Source organism: Papio anubis, chromosome 2 (assembly GCF_008728515.1).
Source record: "Papio anubis isolate 15944 chromosome 2, Panubis1.0, whole genome shotgun sequence".
Lineage (NCBI taxonomy): Eukaryota > Metazoa > Chordata > Mammalia > Primates > Cercopithecidae > Papio > Papio anubis.
Window position 1 is genome coordinate 160,872,086 of NC_044977.1, and position 21,028 is coordinate 160,893,113.

General features: G+C 39.1%; 1 protein-coding gene across 3 annotated transcripts in view; it reads right to left on the reverse strand.

Moving 5' to 3' along the window:
- COL6A6 (collagen type VI alpha 6 chain) overlaps positions 1-21,028 on the reverse strand; it is a 155,288-nt gene that overhangs the window by 29,286 nt on the left and 104,974 nt on the right. For 2 of the 3 annotated variants that reach the window (XM_009201735.4, XM_009201736.4), the window contains 9 exons: positions 17,362-17,424; positions 16,542-16,592; positions 14,835-14,870; positions 13,724-13,786; positions 8,309-8,371; positions 7,182-7,217; positions 7,026-7,062; positions 5,052-5,063; positions 557-1,050 (listed from right to left, as the gene is read on the reverse strand). In XM_009201735.4, coding sequence (XP_009199999.2) covers positions 557-1,050; positions 5,052-5,063; positions 7,026-7,062; positions 7,182-7,217; positions 8,309-8,371; positions 13,724-13,786; positions 14,835-14,870; positions 16,542-16,592; positions 17,362-17,424 — 855 coding nt within the window. The remainder of the gene's footprint in view (positions 1-556; positions 1,051-5,051; positions 5,064-7,025; positions 7,063-7,181; positions 7,218-8,308; positions 8,372-13,723; positions 13,787-14,834; positions 14,871-16,541; positions 16,593-17,361; positions 17,425-21,028) is intronic. The other variant, XM_009201738.4, reaches the window with a different exon arrangement.

Sequence of the window (21,028 nt, forward strand, 5' to 3'; positions counted from 1 at the left end):
TTCCGATTTTACTCCACAAGCTAAGAAGCTATAACTGGAATGGCTTTTCCTTTATAAATTGCAGGTCGTTACATAATTAGCAAAGTTATAAAATCAGCCAATTGGCTTTCATCACACAGCAACAATTACTACCCTGACTAACTGACATGTATGTTTATTGGCCTCCTGATTCAGTATCTTTAGATTCAGAGGCAACTCAAAGAGTAGCTCGGGGAAGCACTAGAACAGCAAACTTGAAGTTCTGACATTGCCATTTCTTAGCTGTGGCAACCGGGAAAAGTGGCTTAACTTCTGCATGCTCAGTTTCTCATCATCTATTTTATACACACTACTTGTGAAAATTAAACAGGTTAATGCATAGACATCATCCCATTTAATAGAAAGAGCTTAACATGTTCCCAGTACACAGTAAAACATACTTATTCTACTCTGCCGATCCAGATTTTTTTAAACTTCCTAACAAATGACCCTGATTTTGAAGGCAAGGTAGTATAGGGGCTTCTGAACACAGGCAAGATAAATAAGAATTGTCGTGTGAAAGGTTTCACCCTCGTACCGCAAATGCGCGCCTGACCGAGGGCACGTTGCTGAAAGTGATCACCACGGGAATGATTTCAAGCGCGCTGAACTCCATGGCAGCCGTAGTGACGGACTGGGAATCCGCAGACTGACCGCTGCTGAAAAATGTGGCAATTCTTCTCGTGTGCGTCCCCGGAAGCGTCCGCTTGAAGACATTCCTGGAAATAAACCGCATTGCTCTGCCAATCTCCCGGCTGGAAGAGGATCTCTCATAAGGAATAGCTTCAATTTCCCTGAGAAGTTGATTCTTCTTGTAGGCATCTGAGAAGCGCACGAGGTGCCTGGCGTGGGAGTTATAGGAGAGGATGGCAATGCGCGCTCCCACGGGGCAGCTGTTCTCCCGGACTTTAATGTCTTTCACCAGGAAAGCCATCATCTCCTTCATCCTCTCAAATTCCCGCTCAGTGACATCCCGGGACTGGTCCAGGGCAAACACCAACTCGGTTGGGTGCACTGGGCATTCGGGTTTTCCTAAAAGACCATATCCCTTATCACATAGCATCCTTATTTATTTATTTTTTTGAAAAAAAAAAAGACACATAGAAGGCAAAGTAATTTTAAATGTTAACTATTCAAATACTTAAAGAGAGTAAGTAATTTAAGTACTAAAACAAACGTAAAATATTATATATTTAAATCTTGAATAATTATAGATGTTATTCTAAAAGCTGAGTCTGCTCTTTTGAATCAGGCACAAAAGGAAAACATCTGGAATTCAGTTTCATTTTATAAGAAATGTTAAAGTTGATTATCAAATTCCTTCTAAACAATAGAGAGCTCCTGGAAATACCCTTCACCTACAGAGACTGGATTAAAAGTATCAAGTTTTATTGGTGAAACTTTACTCAGTTAAACATTTCTTCTTTCACTTAATAAGGAAATGTAATAAGAGTTAAAAAGGAATGGCTGTGAAAGCTCTGCTGATAATTTTAGAAAATTTTGAAGAAAACTGACATAGTTCACAGAGCAAAGCATGAGATGCAAAGAGAGTAGGCAATACAGGGTAGAGTTTGGCGCCCTTGGCCCAATCACTAACCAGCCATGTGACCCTGTCCGAATTACTCATCCTGTCTGTGCCTCAGTTTCTTCATCTGTAAAATGTGAGTCATAACATCACCTGCTACATAGGTCTGAGGTGAGCATTAAATGAATCAGCACAGGTAAAGTACTTAGAATAACAGAACTTGGCACATAGTAGGTGCTCAATAAACGTCAACCATTGCTGTTACAATTATCATTCCATTCTTTTTCACTGTGAGAAATACATCACTAAAAGGAGACTGAGGAAAGCTTTAACAGATACATTTTTGTTTAACTGTTACAAATGCAAGTTTACTCAATAAATATACCTTATTACTTAGAGAAAGTGACTATGGTTGGTAAGCTCTCCTGTAAGTGTTAACTGCATATTTACGCATCTGTACTCATTGGTTTCAATTCATTCTAATCTCAGTACCTTGTCCTTGTCACAGCTGACAACTTATTTTTGATTATCTGATTAATGTTCATTTATGCTAGTTTATGATGTATGGATAGGAACAGTATCTGCTGATCTTCTAAGTTATTAGTCCCTGCCATGTATCAGATATCTAACAAATGCTGAATGAATGATAAAGAGCTCAAAAAAGAGCAGTTATTTGCAACAGGTATAGAAATAACGAAAGTTTAATAACATGGGAGATGCCCAGTGCTGGAATTTGAGTGGTAAAAGGACACCTCAGTGATGTGTTTCTCTTGGAGAGGTGCCTCCTCTCATTCAGATACCAGCAAGTCAGATTCAGAGATAATAAACACAGCAAAGACCATCTTGCTTTACAAGCTCAGGACCAGACTTGCTGGGCTCACGTAGGCTGACAAGGAGACATCCCTCTGCCATGGGCCAACTGGGCCTTGCCCACCTTAGTGCTAAACTATGACCTCCTGCCATCCTTGACTCCACGTCCTTCAAAGGCAAAAAAGTACCAGTGAGAATAAATGTTCAAACCCAAATCAAACTGTTCATCTCGATGGAGACAGGAAATCATTTATTAGTCTCCAAGTCTAAATTACTGGGCTGAACAGATTTTTATAAACTGAGGTGTCACTTTTAGAGTTTAAAAAAGTAAGTAGAATTAAACATGAAAGTGGTTCTGCTGACTTTTTTGGGGGTGGTTATTTGCATATGGAAACAAAACCAACAAAAATGCTTCAGATACAACTTAGAGATAAAGGTGGGGGAAGGTTCACAGCACTGGCAGAAGACATGAAAAAAAAGTCAAGTTTTAGGGGAAAAACCTAAGGAATAATTCAGCTTCCAAAACGCAAGCCCTAAAACCCAGCAAGCTGCCAGGAGTCCCAAGGAGTCTGAAGAAGCCTAGGCTGGATTGCAGTGGTACCTAGGAGGCCCTCCTCAAGAAGGGAGGGACTGCCACATGCGGTTCCCCAACTAACATGGCTCTGTCACCACACACTATGTACTGAGGACTGCCACTTGTCACAGAGGAGGTGAAAGAAAGGACAGGGAGGCAAGGATCAGCCCAAACTACTGCCATGTAACCTAAATACAACACTGATGGTCCTTGTCCAGGTCACCATCATATTTGCCTGAATACTACAGCCCTGTCTAAACTAGGCCTTTGGCTTTGACATTTCCCACCCTTCACCCTTGCCACAATCCACTCTCCCCATAGCAGCCCAAGTAATATTTTAAAATCAGATCATGTTCCTCTCCTACGTACTTTCAACAAACTCTTTAATACCCTCCCCATCACCATTCAAATAAAATCCAGCCTCCTTATAATGTGCAAAGCTCAGCTTGCTCTGGCCTCTGCCTATTCCCCATGTTTTTATGTGCTGCTCTCCCCCTCCCTATATCTCAACCTTGTTGGGCTCTATCAGTTCCTAGGAAATGCCTAGGTCTGTTCTGTTTCATGGCCTTTGCAAAGATGGCTCCTTTGGGTTTTTTTGTTGTTGTTGTTGTTTTTTTTTTTTTTTTTTTTGAGACGGAGTCTCACACTGTCACCCGGACTGGAGTGCAGTGGCATGATCTCGGCTCACTGCAACCTCTGCCTCCCAGGTTCAAGCAATTCTCCTGCCTCAGCCTCCCAAGTAGCTGGGGTTACAGGCATGTGCCACCATGCCCAGCTAATTTTTTGTATTTTTAGTAGAGACAGGGTTTCACCATGTTGGCCAGGCGGTCTCAAACTCCTGACCTCGTGATCCGCCTGCCTTGGGCTCCCAAGTGCTGGGATTACAGGTGTGAGCCACTGTGCCCAGCCAAAAGATGGCTCCTTTGTGTTCTTCAGTCTAAACTTTAATTTCACCACCCCCAGAAAGAGCCCTCTGTCCAAAAACATCTCCCCCCTTACATTATCCCAGGACACAGCATCCTATGCTTTATCTCTTTCAAACGGCACCTAATGTGCTGGGCTTCCCTTTATTTGCTTGTGGTCTGGATCCTCCATAAGAATGGAAGTTTCTGAGCACAGGAAGCAGGTTCATTGTTCAACTCTGTATCCCTAATGCCTACTATAGATACTGGCACTTACTAGGCTTTCAACAAATATTCTTAAATGTGTGGATAAGCAATCAGAGGACATGGGTTGGTGGGCTTATTCAAAAGGTAAAAGTGTATAAATGTATAAGAGGGTGATAAGTTTATACAAAAACATCATGTAAGCATTTGTAAGATATCTGAAAACTGGCACTGAAAAATATGAAGCCGACTTGATAATTAACATCAGGCATGAGCTCCATGGATTTTGGCATTATCTGAGTTGTACATTCCACTTACTTGCTATCTGATCATCCCCACTTTTATTCTGCCTTCTGCATCTTAATACCTAATTAACCACTGGATGACAGAGATGATATGACAGAGCGAGAAAATGATGGGAGTAAGAAATACTATTTTTGGCCAGGCACGGTGGCTCACACTTGTAATCCCAGCACTTTGAGACTCCAAAGCAGGTGGATCACTTGAGCCCAGGAGTTCAGGACCAGCCTGGGCAACGTGGCAAAACCCTGCCTTTACAAAAAATACAAAAATTAGTCAAGCATGATGGCATGTGCCTGTAGTCCCAGCTACTCGGGAGGTTGAAGTGGAAGGATCACTTGAGCCCAGAAGGTCAAGGCTGCAATGAACAGTGATCAGCCTGTGTGACAGAGCAAGACCTGTCTAAAAAAAAACCCAACATATTTATAAAACCTTTAAAAGGTGAATGGTGATGTTAGTCATTCAGATATTAACATCTTAATGATTTAATTAGTATTAATAAAAAACAAATTGCTTGGTTGAGAAATAGCTGTGAAGCTCAGCTAAAACTGAGTGATTTATTGGAGGCGAGACTCTGCTACCGGTATGAGGCAGTGGCAAAGAAAGCCCAGATAAAATTTGTATCATTTGGAAGCCAATACATTGCGCTAACTCATCTTTCCAGATGTATGACATTTTAGAGCTTGATTAAAGCATGCTGTAAATAAAGATTACTCACCACGTCTGCCAGCTGGGGAAGAAGAACAAAGGAGATTGGATTATTATTTGGTAGGAGAAGAGAGTTCTGTATCGTGCAGAAAAGAAAGGTTCTATCCTGTCTGCTTTTTGTCGATGACTCAAAAATCAAGGCAACAGAGTTCGGAGAAAATGCTGAGTCTCACAAAAGCACTATTCCTTCCAAAGGGAAGAAGATGTGAGAAGTGGGACAACATATAGCCATAAATCAGCGGCCTGCAGCCGGCTGTCAAAAGACAAAGAACCTTTGCCTGGGAGGGAACATGACATTGCAGGGAGGTGTGCTGAATTTGGAAAGCTGAAAGGTCCAACCTCTCTTTCCTCTAAATTTTCCCCCATGTAGATATCTATAACTATCATTTACATATATATAGATCTATATACACACGCATATACACAAATGTATCTATATCTATGTATAGTATATATGTATATACATTGTATTATATGCATATTTATATGTTATGTAAATATCAGAAGTGGATTTACTCTGAATTAAATGAACACTCTTTTAGACCTGTACTGTTCAACATGACAGCCACAAGCCATATGCAGCTACTAAAATTAATTAAATAAAAATTCAGCTTCTCAGTTGCACTAGCCACATTTGAAATGCTCAAAGTCATATGTGTCTGGTGGCTACTGAATTGGGCATCACAGGGAACACTTCCATCACTGCAGAAACTTCTATTGGACAATGCTGCTTTAGACTTCTCTCTTGCAGGGGCCCCTTGCAATGCCTTTCTTGGGAGGAACCCTAGCCATGTTGTTTGCACAATCACATACTCTTATAAAATAAAATATGCAAAAGTTAATGGTTATGATTTCTCTTTTTTGTTCTAAATAACACTTACTTTTGAAATACCTTTACACCCACTTTTAGATTTGTGATTTTGTATTGAGTCCCTTAAATTTTAAAAGATCAGGTCTCAACATATTTGGATCTGCCCTTGAGTCATTACAATTTACATGGTTCCTATGTCATGAAACCTACCATGCTAATTGAGCCCCAAAACAACCCATCTTCATGACTAATGTATATGTGTTTTGATTCCCATCATGGTTCTACTCTGCTACAAAAAGACAGAGTTCCAATAGACACTGCATTCAACACTTTTAAATGTCTGTCTTTGAGACCAGTGTTCTCTACAGAAATAGGCTCTAATTTATTTTTCTTCCCCCAAAATATCGAGAGGAAACTTTTGGCTCCTCCTTTCTGTCATATTGTTATTTGGAAAGTCATTACGCATTTGTAGATGAACACTGAAGAGTCAACTCTCTCCTAATCTTGCACATGAAATTGTTTTTGATGGTATCAACACATATTTTGATACAACAGGCCGCTAGAAGGGTTTAAAACAAATTCAAATGAGCATTTGCCAAACCAAAATATCATTTTGATTTTAAAATTTTGAGAAAGATTAAAAAAATACTGGCAGAATGAGTATTACTATGAATTTTTAAAGCAAATCAATCAGTCCAACAAAAAATAATCAAACATATCTTTCTGGGAAAGGAATAACAAACAACAAACCAAAGTCAGGACTCCCACCCACCAGGACACCCTATTATCACAGCTGCTTCTTTCACACCAGGTGAATTCAACTCTGCCAGTTACTGTCAGGCGTTCATAATCATCTTTTAAAAAGTTCCATGTGACTCTCAAGTGACTGATTTCACTATTAGGTGAATTCAGACATCAAATCTCAATTTTCTTTAGATTAAAAGCACTCAATAGATTATTTCTTACTGCTTGATATGGGTTTCAATGGACATGATAGCAGCCAGAGAGGGAGTTAAAAGTCACCAGTCTATGCTGACTCAAAAATACACGCAGTGACATCTCTAATTTTAAAGAAATTGGCTGGTGAACTGTTTCAATTCTGAGTGTAGAGTTCTCTGTTCTTCTTGTATGAATGCTGACAACTTGGGTGATCATTTTAAGCAGGGTACTTACGACTGCGGTCTCGCACATACTGAATGAGCTCACATGTCTGCAGTTCAAAAATAAAACAGAAACAATTAAACAACAAACTACTAGGCCCTGAAGTTTAAAAATAAGTCAATTTAATGGAGCACCCAGAGCACTCTGTTGTAGTCGGGAGATACGTACAGAAAATGAAGCCAAGCCTTTGGCTCCTTTCACACCCTAGGAAAACAAACAAAACACTGTTTTAATGACTCTAGACATACACATCAGTAGCCAGTGTGCACCAACATCGCCCTCAGAAAGTGATAACTTTCAAAAGTTTCATTCTCATTAAATTGTTAAGAGGGAAAAAAGAATGCAGGTAGATACTCATTGCCTCATTAACAGTAACATTCTGGAAAGAACAAACTTTAAGCAGCAAGCTTGGTGCACACAAGCCTTGAGAGGCCACTTTTCTCCGGGTCCATCTCTGGATAACAAGCGTTGTCCAGAATTACAAGGATGGAGCTGACAACCTGAAACCTACCGCAGAGCTCTGGAACATGCCTACACCTCAGGACTAGCTAAAGTGAGCCAGACAGGTGCAGTTGCCCTCTTTCATAGCAGAAGTTTCAAGGTCTTCAACCCCCTTTCTTTGAGCCACTGAACAGCAGCCAGAGCTGAACCTTAATCTGTTCCCATCATTGGTTAGCTGACAAAAGGATCAGGCTCAACTTGAACATCTGGAAAGGTTATCTCAACTACCTTCCCAAAACTATACACACACACACACACACACACACACACACACATAACTCTGTCAGAGTTTGGGATAGAAAGAACAAATGGAACTGGTTTTCATTTCATGTGTTCAATCCCATCTTCAGAAGAGGAAGAGTCTGGCTTCTTTCAAAGAGAGACACCCAAGGAAAAAAATGCAACAGAATCCCACCTGAACTCCTGAAGCAAGTAAGTTCCATGTGAATGCAGCACTGATCACAGTCACTATTTATTTCCTTTCACTTCCATTCATTCAATGAACATTTATTACATATAGAAAGACTGCACAGATACAGAATATAATTGAGAGCTACCATTTTAGTCTAAATACTTTTGATTTCCTCCTTCAATTTCCCCTCTCTCTCAAGAGATGTATTTAATCAGTATTTTTTCTCCTCTAAATATTTAATCAGTATTGTCTCACCCACAAAGGTGGGAAAATAGTGGCCAAGAAGCAAGAAGGCATGCACATTTGGACAATGAAGATTTCATGCACTGACTTTTTTTTTAGTGGAAAAGGACCTGGTGTGGTTTATAGTTTTTCTACTTACCTTACGTCCAGGAGGTCCTGGTTCCCCAGGGGATCCCATCTCTCCTGGAAGCCCAGCAGATATCTCAAAGGAGAATTTAATTATTTAAAAATTATATTTATACATGTATATATGTGTGTGTGTAAATTCAAACGTTAAAAAAAATTAAAATTCAAAGGTGAAAGTTTGAAAGTGAAAATTTCACTTTTTAGAAAATTGAGAGTTTTCCAAAAAACATAAAGAAGGAAAAAATATTCCCAGCAATCCCTTCTTCCCCAAATAATCCTCATTAACGTTTTGATGTCTTTTCTTATTTTTTTATGGTATTAAGATATATATTCTTTTTTAAAACTCATTTGAATCATACTTTTCTCTGTTACCTTTTAAACTAAATTTATCTCTGGACATTTTCAGTTACTAAATATTATTTGGCAAAATCATTTTTCACAGCTGCATACTATCCCATCACATGGTTGTACATGATTTAGTTAGTCCCTTACTGTTTGTTGTTGTAATAGGCAATGCTGTTACAAAGTTATATGCATCACTCTGATTATTTCCTTAGGGAAGATTGCTAGGACTAGAATTGCTGGTCAAAGGAAAACTTTTTATCTAAATGGAGTGGTAGGTAACTAAACTGAAAAAACAAACAAAAAGCAAAATGTCTAGAAAAACAAAATTGAAATACAAAAACTTTTAGAACAACAGAAACACAACCATTAGTTGGAAATATTGTAATGAAATGGGGAATAACAGCAATAAAAATGACAGTTGTTATCTACTTACTATATGTCAGAAATATTTTCATGTACATTCAACAATACGTTTATCATAAGGCTAGGATTTAGTTTAAAAATTGGAATATTTCTTTCTTCATTCAAAATGCCACAGGATTTACAACTTTTACAGGAATAAAAAATGAAGTTTAAAATCAACTTAATTTGTAAAAGCATTACCTGTAAAACAGTAAATAATGATTGATATCCTTTGGGCATTCCAATGATATTGACAGTGTGCTTGTTTGAGTGAAAAATAAAGTATTTTTATTTAGAAGATAAAGGTTAACCTCCAAGGAGAAAACAGCAGATTGAGCACATGTATTTACTTTCATTCCTTTCCAATATCTTACTAAAATGACAGTAAGTAGATTATTTTAAAGGCAAAAAACAATGGTGGGGAGAAGGAGAAAGGTGATGACAGCCATAAAATGTGAGTCTGGAAAGCAAATGTGTAAGTGTTAAATGACTGAATAGACCTGAGAAAGCTGAATCCTAAGCCAGGAGCAGGGAAAGCCAAGAACCAATGTGTTTTATATCAGACGTCCCAGAAGGCTGAGGATTTGGCCGCACCGGGAACCTCCAGAAGTGGAGGTGAGGGAGAGAGGTGAAGTAAAGGTGTTTAGGTGAAAATCATTTTAGGAATCCCCAAATCTCCTCTCTATTCTCAAGGATTGGGTGAATATCCCTTTTCACACCCTAGCAACAAACAGAGGTAAAACCGAGGTGGGACTCCAGGCTGAGTTGAGAACCTACAGTATCCGAAACAAAGAGAGTAAATGAGGGTATGTATAGTAAATGTGAGAGTCTCTCTTTCTCTATATGGCTCCTAGAAAGCTGGCAGCCAGACCTTTACTCTCCAGGTAGGAAATTTTAAGAAGTTTTCTCAGGAGAACTTCACTAGACAAAGAAGAAAGACCAAAAAGTATTGATTTCAGAGGTTTGCTAAAGAAAGATTTTAGCTAGATCACTCTCTTTGGAAAACTGGTAGTTGACAAGCCCCACTCATGCTCTCAGAGCTTCCAATCAGTCGCTTTTTTTTTTTTTCTTTTTGAGACAGGGTCTCAGTCTCACACAGGCTCGAATGCAGTGGTACAATCTCAGCTCAATACAGCCAAGACTTCCTGGGCTCAGGTGATCCTCGCGCCTCAGCTTCCCTGGTAGCTGGGGCTACAGGCACATGCCACCACGCCTGGCTAATTCTTGTATTTTTTGTAGAGACGGGGTTGCGCCATGTTGCCCAGGCTGGTCTCAAACTGCTGGGCTGAAGCAATCTGCCTGCTTAGGCCTCCCAGATTACAGGGATGACAGGCGTGAGCCACCGTGCCTGACCCCAGTCAGTCTTTTTGTCTTCAATTCTTAACTATGAAGAAATAGCTCATTCCTGAAACATCTGAGTAATAGAGATCAAAACAGAAAGGAAAATAAAATGCAGGAAACAGACTATGTTGGGTAAAAAAGACAAAAATATTTATATTCTCGGAAAGGTAAGAGAAGATATTTTAATCATGAAACAAAGAAAAGTACGCTATAAAAAGGAACATTCAGAGAACAAACACAAGCTCTTGAAAATTCAAGTATGAAACATTGTAAGAGAAACTCAACAAACTCTCCCAAAAAGTAGAGCAAAAAGACAAAAAGCTGGAGGATAGAACAGAAAAAATAAGAAAATTAAAGGACTATACTAATACACCAAATAATAGATATTTTATAAATAGGGAATAGAGAATATAGAGGGCAAGACATCAACAAAATAATTGACCAACACTTCTTTGGAGGACACACATTTCCAGGCTCCTAGTGCCTATGAAGGACCTACCTAATGCCCAGGAAAATGGATAAAAATGGACATCAACTCACAAAACCCAAGAAATATCAAAACACTGCAGACAGAGAAATTATGCAATAAGGTGCCAGAGAGAGAACACTGGCCACATAAGGAATCAGAATGGCTTTGGACTTCCCCAAGCAACAAAAGAAGCTAGAAGTAATGGAGGAATGACTGCCTTCCAAATTTCAAGAAATTAATTCCATCCCAGAACTGTATACCAGCCAAAATATCCAATCACATCCTAAGGTAGTACAAATCCCTTTCCGATGGTGGCTGTTTCCAAAACTACACCTTTCATTCACCCCTTCTTAGCAGGCTACTGGATGAGTTTTCCATGAAACAAGGGAGAAATCCAACAGGAGTCTGAGAATAAGAATGAGAAGCAGAGATCCAATGCAGAAGAGAGGCAAAGGGAAGGGTAAAGGTGAAGGACGATTGCAGTATGGCAGCTGGGCACCAGCCACAGATGAATCTCCATCAGGTGGGTCAGGTTGGAAGGCTCTGGGTCGGGATTAAGTTGGAGAGAATACTTGCCTCATCTAAATGTTTTCAGACAGGATTTAGATAAAGGGAAAATCAGGAAAGGTACATCAACAACTTTTATAGCAGGAGGAAATCAGTTCATAATGCTTAAAATTTATAAATCTAAAAAGTAAGAATGTAAGTATGACATTTAGAGACAGATTGTCAATTCTGAGACAAATCAGTTCAGAAGTGAAAGCTGTTGTTTCTGGGCAGAAGGAAATGGGAGTGAGTGAGGGAGTGAAGGATTTTTTTTTTTTTTTTTAACATAACAAACTTTGTTATTTGACTCTTTAAACCAGTGGTTCTTAGGAAAGGAGAATTTTGCCTCCTTTTTTTTCCCCTGGGACATATGGCAATGTCTGAAGGTGTTTTTGATTGTCATAACCTGGGGTGTGGGGAGGACAGAGGGTAGTTGATGCTGGAACCTAGTGGGTAGGTGCCAAGGATGTGGAGAAACATTCTACAATGCACAAGACAGCCCCTCAACAAAGCCTTATCCAGCCCAAAATGTCAATAGTGCTGAGATAGAGAAACCCTGCTTTAAACTATGTGCATGTTTTTAAAGGTGGTAAAAAGAAAAACAAAATGCATACAAACATACATGTATACGCAAATAAAACAGGTTAAAAATCATGGCAAAATTTAAAAAATGTTTTTTGAGGAAAAAAAAACCAAGGTGAAGATTTAGAGAATTTAAACGAGGAGTATCATCATTCAAAGAGAACTGAAGAAGCCTTCAGAATTTAAGCTGACGTTTTACCAAAATCTTCCAATAGAAACTTCAGCTCTTTCAGAGAGAAAACCTGGATTTTTTTCAGTATCTAAACTTCAACTTCAAATCCAAAAACATTAATGTAAATGTGGAAAAAGTCGCTGGGTGGGTGGAAAGAGCAAGTTACAAACAGTGATAAATTGTCCAACGTGGAGAACAAAAAAAAAAATTTCAAATATTTTCAAAGGCCAACAGAAAAAGTTTGTTTCCCATTCGTTTATTGTCTTTAAAAATGATTAATGTGCCTTTGTGGGGAGGGATCCAACCATGAACTTCTTAGCGTGCTTCTGATGTTCAAGGTTAAACTTATTCATTAATAAGCCAAGGGAAATAAATGATCCAGAGATACTTCAATGCAGATGACATCTGGATTAATTTGAAAGTCTTTTCCAATTATTTTTCTAATTATATCTGTCTTCATCTTTTTTTAAGAGCATAATGTTAATGGATAGCCGTCCAAAAACATGTATGAGGACAAGCATTATAGCTGGGAAGCAGTTCTCGTGGGGGGAGGAGGGGGGGGAGGGGGAAGGGGAGGGGGAGGGGGAGGGGGAGGGGGAGAAGGAGGAAGAAGAAGAGTTTCCTTATTTTGTACCCCTAAAGCCTACACAAGTAATATCTATACATAAAGATCGTACAGCTTGTAGAAACAAAAATAGATCAGAGCAAAATGAGCTATGAAGACAAAACTAGAAAACTATTTCAAGTATACGTTTTTATCAGACTTTTAAAATTCTTGCTAATTGACATGATGAATTAAGACCAGGTTGCCTGATTAGTGCTGTTCTGAAGAAAAAAGATAATTGCTGTATCAAGAGACAATTATCTTAGGATTGTCTTTTAAAAAACTAAACAACATTCTCACTTATATACAGTCTAATATATAGGAGAGAGTCAGCAAATGCAAGAAATCCATTCTTAATCCACAGGAACCCAAGGCAAGCCTACGGGATGAATTGTACTGGAGACTTGTGTTTATTCCAAGTGACTCAAACCACTAGGCAGTATCTAAGCCCCTCTACAGAATACAGACCTACTCAGTTACACAGTAAACAAACTTTCTCACAAAGCTCAAGAGATAACCTCCTTGAGCTAAATGAGAAGACGACCTTTCTGCATATATCTCACTAAAAGTAGATTTAAAAACCTGAATAGTGAAGACAAGATGCCAGTGGGCATTAGGTTGCAGTAAACCTGCCAGTGAGACAGGATTAAATTAACTACATTTTGGCAGTGCAAAAACTGTTTTGAATCACAAGGATTTCTTTTAAAAAATCGTATTACCAGTGTTAAGTACGGTACCCTGGCAGCTAGAACAGGTGAACTTGCTCACTAAAAGCAAACAGTTCATGGTTTTTGCACTGGCATTGAGAGATGAATATCCACTCCCCCTTCCCCAAGTTTGCCTTAATAGAAAAACAAGCATTTTGCAAGTCATTGGTAACAAAAGACGACTCAAATTACTGTAAATGCATGAAGGAGGACTTCCCAATGTAGTGAGGTTGTCAGCAATTGGAATCTAAGAAGCTTACCGTTTTGCCTCTAGCTCCCTTCAGCCCAGTCTCTCCTGGACCACCAGGGTCCCCAGTCTCACCCTAAATACATTCATTAAAGTAAAATAGTTATTAAAATCAAACATATACATATTTAATATATGTGCATCTTTAAACTGATTCTAACATGAAGACATTTTTCATATGCATTTTTAACAGTCTTCTTTGAAGGTGTGAGTATGTGTGTGTTTCCATTTGTGTAACCCTCTACATAGCACACTGCCTCAGCATTGTTTCACTTTGCTGTCTGCCCAACAAGAACACTGGTTCTTTGGAGAAATGAACTTTGTTCTTTATTTTATCCTCTGACTCTATCATAGGACCTGGCATTTTCTGAGTTCAGTAAGGGTTTCTAGAAAAAGTGGTATCTCCAAAGTAGAAGATGTCATTGCTAACTAGTTATCTAAAGATGATTTATAAACATATTGGGAAAATTGAGACAGGTGAAATCAAGTAACTTTGATTTTCTTTACATTATACTTTTAGCTTTCTGGAGACAGAGTCTTGCTCTGTCACTCAAGCTGGAGTGGAGAGATCTCAGCTTACTACAACCTCCGTCTCCTGGGTTCACGTGATCCTCCCACCTCAGGCTCCTGAGTAGCTAGGACTACAGGCATGCACCACCATGCCCAGCTAATTTTTGTATTTTAGTAGAGACGGGGTTTTGCCATGTTGGCCAGGCTGGTCTTGAACCCCTGACCTCAAGTGATCCACCTGCCTTGGCCTCCCAAAGTGCTGGGATTACAGGCATAAGCCACCGCCCCCGGCCTTACATTATACTTTTCTTTGAGTAAATAAGAAAACATATATGATAGAGGGAAGGAGTAAATTTGAGGGAAAAAAGGGATAAGTTTTCTATCTTCTCATATTAATTATAAAACTAGAAATACTTTTTAAGTCTTACACTCCTAAACAAATGCATAATCTTAAAAATTGAAAAAATATTGGTCTATTTCCTTCTTCCCTCCTTCTCCCCACAAAGGCAGGAAATTTATTTGTCATTAGCTGTTCTTCTACTGGCCTAGGATACATTTCATAACCTCCAGAAGTATTTCTGACTGATCTCTAGTCACTAGGAAGCACACGGTACCTTAGGTCCACTTTCTCCAGGGAATCCTCCTTGTCCCTGTAATGGACAGGAGGGAAGATTAATACAGGCACACATCACTCAATGAAGTTTACATTGACTTTCATTTTACCTGCTGCCCTCTGTAGTTTTGGTACCTCTGAATTAAGGAAGGGCCAAAACAATTGAAATCTGGAAGTGAAATAGCAGTATTTGAGAAACAAACTCTATAAGTTAAAGTATTTAAAGGTTTCATCAATATATCATAACTACCTAGCTGGTTAAAAGCATACATCTGAAAAGTTACAACTCGGCTTTCCTTCTTTTGTAATGGCATAGGTGGTCATTTGGCCATGTGTCTCTGAGAAGATGTTAAAATGGATTTCCATGGGGAAATTTGGAAAACCTATGGTGAGTCTAAACTTGATCATTCATTTTAGGGTCCTCTGTTTACCTTACTTCATTCAAAGACTATAATTGAAGAGATTTAATAATCCCTATTGGATAAAAAATATTATATAATTAATTTAAAATAAAGTTCATTTCCTGATTATAATAAATCCTCAAACATGTATAAAATCAAACAAATAGAAAGAAGAAAAATCACCAAAATCTTACTGCCCAGAATGATTATATACATTTTGTTGTCATTTCCTCTTAACTTTTAAAAATGCAATGTAACACAATTGGGATAAATGTTTTTTCTGAGTATATTCTAGATTTTTACTTGAAATTGTCACAAAAATTTCTTTACATGATTATAAACTTCATATACATTCATTTTATAGGGTGGCTAATGTTCCAATGCCACAGGCTACTTAATATATCCCTTCCTGTAAGAGATTAAGGGATTATACTATGGAATATTAACTATTCTCTGTTCTAATGAACATTTCACTGGAAATCCCTCATTCATTAGTTTTATTTTTCAAATAGTTCTAGTTTTTGGTTCTTTATTCTTCCAGATGGCCTCTTGCATTATTCCCATTGGGATTTCACTTGGAATTATGTTCATCCTTCAATATTTGAAACTTTCCAACAAGATCTTGGAATGCCTCTCCATTTATCGAATTCTTTTTTCCGTCTCAGCAATTCACTGTCATAGGTCTCAAACATTTTGCAGACATGATATCCTTAACTGTATTATGTTTTCTGTATTTTGTAATTATGGTGGGATCTTTTTCATTCTGGCTTCTTAGTGGTAATTGTTAGTATACAGAAATCACTGGTCTTGGTAAACTTCTCTCTCAGTTCCAGCCACCTAAATATTCAGTGACAATATCAAATTACTATTCTGATGTACAGTTTTATTTTTAAGTTATTGCTTGGCCCAGTACATTTAGAAAACTCCTGTACAACCTCTCACTACTGGCTAAATCAAACATAATAAGAAGAGGACTAATTTTGGAATGCTTCCCTGAGTAAACTTGAGTCTAGAGCGGCTAAGATTACATGCACTGTTCAGGCTGGAACAAGTCAGACTAGGGCCACACATCACCGCAAAAAAACAGAAAATTTATTTTCAAGTTTCAATTGTTGCCTGCACCTTAAACCATCACATTCTTTTCTACCACATTCCTCATGGGATATCAGCAAATAAATTATCAAAATGTATTTCTAACTGTCCAAGATTGCCTTATTCCCTGCTTCCCTTTTTCTCTTACATGTGGCAAACAAAACCAGCAACAAAAAATAAATGGAAACGTCCAGCTTCCAGAAGACGTGACCTACCTTTGCTCCTTTGCGTCCGACACTACCATAACCTGGACTGCCATCATCGCCCTGTAAACAGAGCAATTTATTACCAACATCCCAGACTACAGATAGAGACAGGCTTATTCCTCAACAGGACAAGATTGCCAGCTTTTTGGTTTGATAAAGGAAAACCAGGACACAAGATTCTCCTTCTGGGGCTGGCCACCAACATTTTATGATAGCGGTACTAACAGCAATTGTTAGTAACAGATACAGACAATGCACTGTCCCTAGGTATTCCCATCTGTAAGCTGGGAATAATAATTATACCTACTCATGTGTTGTTATGAGGATTAAATGAACAAAAAATCAGGCACATAATAATCTTTCAATAAGAGGAGATAGTAGTATTACCTCTCCCCGATACCACTTGTATTTTAATACCATTTTCGCTTTGCTAGACAAAAACAAGAAGTAAATGCCCCGGTATTGGCTACTGTCTGACCCTTGTAGAAACCCTGAGCAATGGGCGAAGGATGGAATGGATTTCTGATGAAGAGGCTCTGATAAAAGGAAAGGCTGGGGAAAGGGTTATGGGATTGCTGAAGACAAGTTTTGTTCATTTTACTATTTGGCTTCAAGAGCATTCTGGTCATGATGTTTGGCACCTGGGGAATTCCACCTTGGGAAAGCTGGCCAAGGAGCTAAGATGAGGACAATATCCCTCTTAATTTCTAGAAAACTATAAAACTTCATCAGGATCTATCCTTACAACTCTCTTCAGAGAACCACACCAGATATCTGCTGAACTAAAAGATTCCAAGAACCAGATGAAAACTAGTGACAAAATACAAACCTGCAAGCCACGAGGACCAGGAAAGCCAACAGCTCCTTTTTCTCCCAGATCTCCAGGTTCTCCCTGTTAAACAGAGATTGTTTTTAGGTTGGAAATTAGAATAGAAATGATGGCACTAATTCAGCTCACCTGTGTGGATCATGCACAACAATGGGTTTGTGCCTAGAACTGTGTGTTGTGCAAGTGATACAAGAGGAACTGCTGTTGGCCAGGGAGGTGTCCTCCATTGATTAGTGAAGCCTCAGCAAGCATGATTTATTGTTTAGTGCAAGTTGCCATCTTAGCAGCTCAATGCCATGAAGATGAGTCAAGAGAAAAGCTCTGTACTGTTTTTAAAAAAAAACAAAATCGTTTCCAGGATGATTCATGCAAATCGTCTGGCTCCTGCAAAGATGGCAGATTGATTAATCTAGTTTTAATATTCTGAGGGAGAATCAAGTTAACCAAGGGAGCATGATATCCTGGCAATAGTTGCTAACTTCTGACTAGTAGAACATTTACTGTGGGTTATTAATCAATTTCAGTATTATGTTGAGGGAAGTTCAGCTACATGGGAAATCAACACAGGTTTACAGAGGAAGGTTAACTTCTTTTTATAAAAAGGTAACAATTTTAATTCTGGAATAGTTTCAAATTTACAGAAATGTTGTGAACATAATACAGAAAGTTCCTATATATCCACATCAATTTGCCCCTATTTTTAACATTACATTACACTAGTTGTATTTGTAGGGTACATTTGTCACCACTGAATCAATACTGATTTATTATTATTAACTAAAGCCCATACTTTATTCAGATTTTTTCTTTTATTTTTTTTTTTTAACCTGATATTCCTTTCCTGTTCCAGGATCCAATCCAGGATCTGCATGGTATGTCTCCTTAGGCTCCTTTAAACTGGGACAGTTTCTCCACCTTTTTGATAACCTTGACCATTTTGAGAAGTATTGGCCAGGCATTCTGTAGAATGTTCCCCATTGCTGTTTTTCTGATTAGACTGGGCTTATGGGTTTGGGGGAGGAAGATTACACAGGTAAAAGGCCATTCTCATCACATCATATTAAGGGTATATACAATCAACATGACATCACTGTTGATGTTAACCTTGATCTTCTGGTTGAGATAATCGCAGTCAAGTTTCCCTAATGCCAAGCTACTCCCCATCTCCCTCCCCTTCTATACTGTACTCTTTGGAAGATAGAGTGTGCAAGTGTGTGCAACCTACACTTAAAAGGTGGGGAATCATTAAATCTTTTTTAGGGACAGAAAAGCAACATAAGGGAAAGTGGACAAATGACCACCAGCACTGCTCTGGGGGTGGCGAAGAATAGGATTCTATGAAAGGGAAGCAGGAGATCATCTGCCTTGATGCCTTTTAGTACAGTGGTTCTCAAAGTGAGATGTGGGGACCACCTGCTGCATCCAGGGTTCATGTGTCAAGAAAATTCTTGGATCCCATTGGATTAGACTCTGGTAAGTGGAACCCAAAATATGTGCTTTTACATAAGCTTCTCAGCTGATTCACATGCACACTAAAATTTTAGAACATCTGCCTTACAGTAAGGAAACAAGGAAAGTCATATGGTTTGTCTAGGGCCGCATAGTTGGTTATTGGTAGAGACAAGTGTTGAGCCCAGAATTAACTGCTGGGTTACTTGCCTCCTGGAAATCTGAACTTACTGGAGTAAGGTAGGGTTAAGTGTTTGAGGTTTATCTCAGTGAATCATGAGTCTAGAGTGCCCACTCCACCCTAGGGCAGTACAGAGGATTTGGGTTTTCTTTGGGGCACTTGCCATCTAAATTCTTGACACCCCCCGGACCCCCCCACCAAGTCTTTTGTATTAAAAATGATCTTCTAAGGCACAACTTCCATTTTCCTGTTTATCTACTTCCCCATGGTCACCTCTATCCAACTCTAGGGTCCCTTTATCTATGTCTACCCCTGGTAAGAGAAACTTTATTTTTACCAGTGACACCACTTCCCCTAGAGCCTTCTTCAGGAGCAAGAAGGCAGCATTGTCTTTGTTCCAAACTTTGATTTCCTGATTACACGCCATATATTGCTACACTACATGCCATAGCAGTCCCTTCCTTTTGCAGTTGATTGTTCTTGTCATCCACTTATCTTGTTACATCGTCCAATTAACTGTCTCTGCAACAGTCAACTGCTGGACTCCATCATATCAGCCTTGAACAATTCTTCAGTACAAAGTTAACCCCTTTTCTTATGTCCTCAAGCTCATCCTCTTTGCCAAATTTCTCTGTTAATCATCTACTCTGTCTACTCTTTCCTACATTTTCAATCTCCTCTTTTCTCCCTGGCTTTCTCCTCTGATCATAAACATGCTGGTCTCTCCTGTCATTAAAAACAAACCAATATTCCACGTCAACCTTTCCTAGACCTTGCCAGTATAAGTAGTCTTCCTCTTCCCCTTAAAGGCCTAGGTTTTCCAAAGAGTAGTTGACAGATTTTAATCCATTTTCTCCTCACACATTTCTTGGTCCTTTGCAGTCTGTCTCCCTTTCTCTCCTCTCAATTGCTACACTTTTGAAATTGTTCTTTAGAATGTCTTAGCCACCAGATATCATGGCCTCTCCACTCCTCCCCTCTTTAACTTTTCTTCACCAGTTGATACTCTTCACCTCCTTTCTTGAACTCTACTCAAAATCTAGTGTGCTTTTTTGTTGATTTTCCTTCCTTCCTAATAATTGTCTTGTTTCCTCTTGGACTTCTTACAAAGGGGCATCACCAAGAGTTATTTTTAATCCAAATGACTCTGAAATTTACATATTCAACCATACCTAAACCCTTTCCGTTATCCCCCCAAGTGATTTTCTTTCCTCTTAAACCCACTCTTCCTAATGACTTTCCTATGTCTGTGATAGGGTTACCCCTCATACACGAAGCATCCAAGTCATCTAGCCCACTCCTCTCTGCCTCAGTCCCCTATTGGAAGAGTTCTAAGGAATCATCACAAGTTAAGTCCTCACCCTGTTAAGTCACCTAATCACTATTTGCCTTGGAGACTATAAGAGTGTACCAACTGTTCTCCTAGCTTTCAATCTCTCAGGCTTCATAATATTTATTTGAGATGGAGTCTTGCTCTGTCACCCAGGCTGGAGTGCAGTGGCAATATCTTGACTCATTACAACCTCCACCTCCTGGGTTCAAGCAATTCTCCCTGCCTTAGCCTCCTGAGTAGCTGGGATTACAGGCATGTACCACCACACTTGGCTCATTTTTGTATTTTTAGTAGAGACGGGGTTTCACCATGTTGGCTAGGCTGGTCTGGAACTCCTGACCTCAAGTGATCTACCTGGCTCAGCTTCCTAAAGTGCTGGGATTACAGGGGTGAGCCACCATGCACAGCCTAGGCTTCATAATATTTCTACACTGAATTGCCTATTTAAAATCTTCCAAAAGTCTGGTTGTGTTCATCCACTCCATTCACAAGTTTTAGATAATACTGTGCTGGCCACTGAATAAATTCACCACAGACTTTCTTGTTGTTTTTGTCCTGCCAGACAGGATCATTTTTCATGCCCAGGTACCTCCTCTTTCAGGATTTTCCAACCTTGTGCCTTCCTTCACATGTTTTTTTCTCATTACAGTCCCCCCATTCCCTTCTCTGCTCGCCAAAATTTTTATCATCTAAGTTCTACTCAA